Source organism: Lagopus muta, chromosome 5, assembly GCF_023343835.1.
Source record: "Lagopus muta isolate bLagMut1 chromosome 5, bLagMut1 primary, whole genome shotgun sequence".
Taxonomy (NCBI): domain Eukaryota; kingdom Metazoa; phylum Chordata; class Aves; order Galliformes; family Phasianidae; genus Lagopus; species Lagopus muta.
Window position 1 is genome coordinate 61,945,725 of NC_064437.1, and position 1,681 is coordinate 61,947,405.

Sequence of the window (1,681 nt, forward strand, 5' to 3'; positions counted from 1 at the left end):
CTTTGTGCTAATAGCCCCGTCCTCATTTGCTGCCTAATTGGACTCCGCCGAGCCAATAACGATCGGGCGGGCGCTCGCAGCCTCCCGCCGCGGCGGCGCACGTCGCAGGGGGGCCGGGGCCGCGGCGCTGCGGGCAGGGGCTGCGCGGAGCCTTCTCCTCCCGGCCGCCTCCCCGCCTAATCCCATTTGCCATCGTGCGTGCCCAATCGCCGCGTGCTCCCCGCGTTTAACTTGGATGACATTTTGATTTCATCATTAGCATCCGGCGCCGGGTTGACGCAGCAGCGAGCGGCGGCGGCGGCGGCGGCAGCGAGGAGCGCGGCTCTCCCTCCGCCTGCCCGGTGCCGCTCGGCTCCCCTCGGCCCCCCGCGCTGCCGCCCCCCCATGCGAGGGGCCCCCGGCCGGGCCCGCCGCGCTCCCCTGCCGCGCCGCCGCCGCGCCTCTCCCCCGCGCCGCCGGGAGCCGCCACCCGCGGCGGGCAGGAAGCGGGCGGGCAGCGGAGGATGCCGGAGACCGGGCAGGAGCCGCCCAGCGCCCCGCCGCCGCCGCCCCCTCCCAAGGAATCCTTCTACATCAAGAACCTGCTCAACGGAGACCCCCCCAAAGCGGCCCCCAAGCAGCCGAGGGCTCTGTTCGCCCCTTCGGGCAAAGCGGACGGCTCCGGCTTCGCCCTCTCGCAGGTGGGAGATCTCTCCTTTCCCCGCTTCGAGATCCCGGCGCCGCGCTTCGCTCTGAGTGCGCACTGCCTGGAGCGAGCCCAGACCTGGTGGTACCCCTACGCGCTGACGCCGGCCGGAGCCCACCTGCCCCGCACCGAAGGTACCGCTCCCTCCGACCCTCCGACCCTCCGTCCCTCCTTCCTTCCCATCCGTCCCTCCGTCCTGCCATACGTCCCCTCCATCTCTTCATCCCCGACGGGACGGGGGTGGCACCGCGGGCGGGCGGCGGCAGCCCGTCGGGGGGCAGCTCGGGGCTGAAGGTGTCTCTTTGTGTCCCTCTGTCCCCGTTCAGCTGCGGAGAAATCCCTCCTGCGGGACTCGTCCCCCGCGTCGGGCACCGACAGGGACTCCCCGGAGCCGCTGCTCCAGGGGGGGGACGCGGAGCAGAAGGAGCGGGACTCCAAAAGCCCCGCCGAGATCGTGCTGGAGGAGAGCGACTCGGAGGAGGGGAAGAAGGAGGGCGGCGCGGAGGACTGGAAGAAACGGGAGGAGAGCCCCGAGAAGAAGCCGTGCCGCAAGAAGAAGACGCGCACGGTGTTCAGCCGCAGCCAGGTCTTCCAGCTCGAGTCCACCTTCGACATGAAGCGCTACCTGAGCAGCTCGGAGCGGGCTGGCCTGGCCGCTTCGCTGCACCTCACAGAGACCCAGGTGAAGATCTGGTTCCAGAACCGTCGCAACAAGTGGAAGCGACAGCTGGCGGCCGAGCTGGAGGCGGCCAACCTCAGCCACGCGGCCGCGCAGCGCATCGTGCGCGTCCCCATCCTCTACCACGAGAACTCGGGCGCGGAGAGCAGCGCGGCGGGAGGCGGCGGTCCCGGCCCGCAGCCTCTGCTCACCTTCCCCCATCCCGTTTATTACTCCCACCCCGTGGTCACCTCCGTACCGCTCCTGCGGCCCGTCTGAGCCCCGCGCTGAGCGGCGCGGAGCCGCCCGTAAGTAGCGCTGCGGCCCTATAGCGGAGA

At 71.4% G+C, this 1,681-nt stretch overlaps 1 protein-coding gene across 1 annotated transcript; it reads left to right on the top strand.

Moving 5' to 3' along the window:
* Window positions 1-502: 502 nt before the first annotated feature.
* HMX3 (H6 family homeobox 3) lies at window positions 503-1,681 on the top strand. The gene is made up of 2 exons (XM_048945868.1): window positions 503-819; window positions 1,012-1,681. Exons 1-2 carry the CDS (start codon window positions 504-506, stop codon window positions 1,620-1,622), a joined length of 927 nt encoding a protein of 308 aa, XP_048801825.1. The 5' UTR covers window position 503; the 3' UTR covers window positions 1,623-1,681.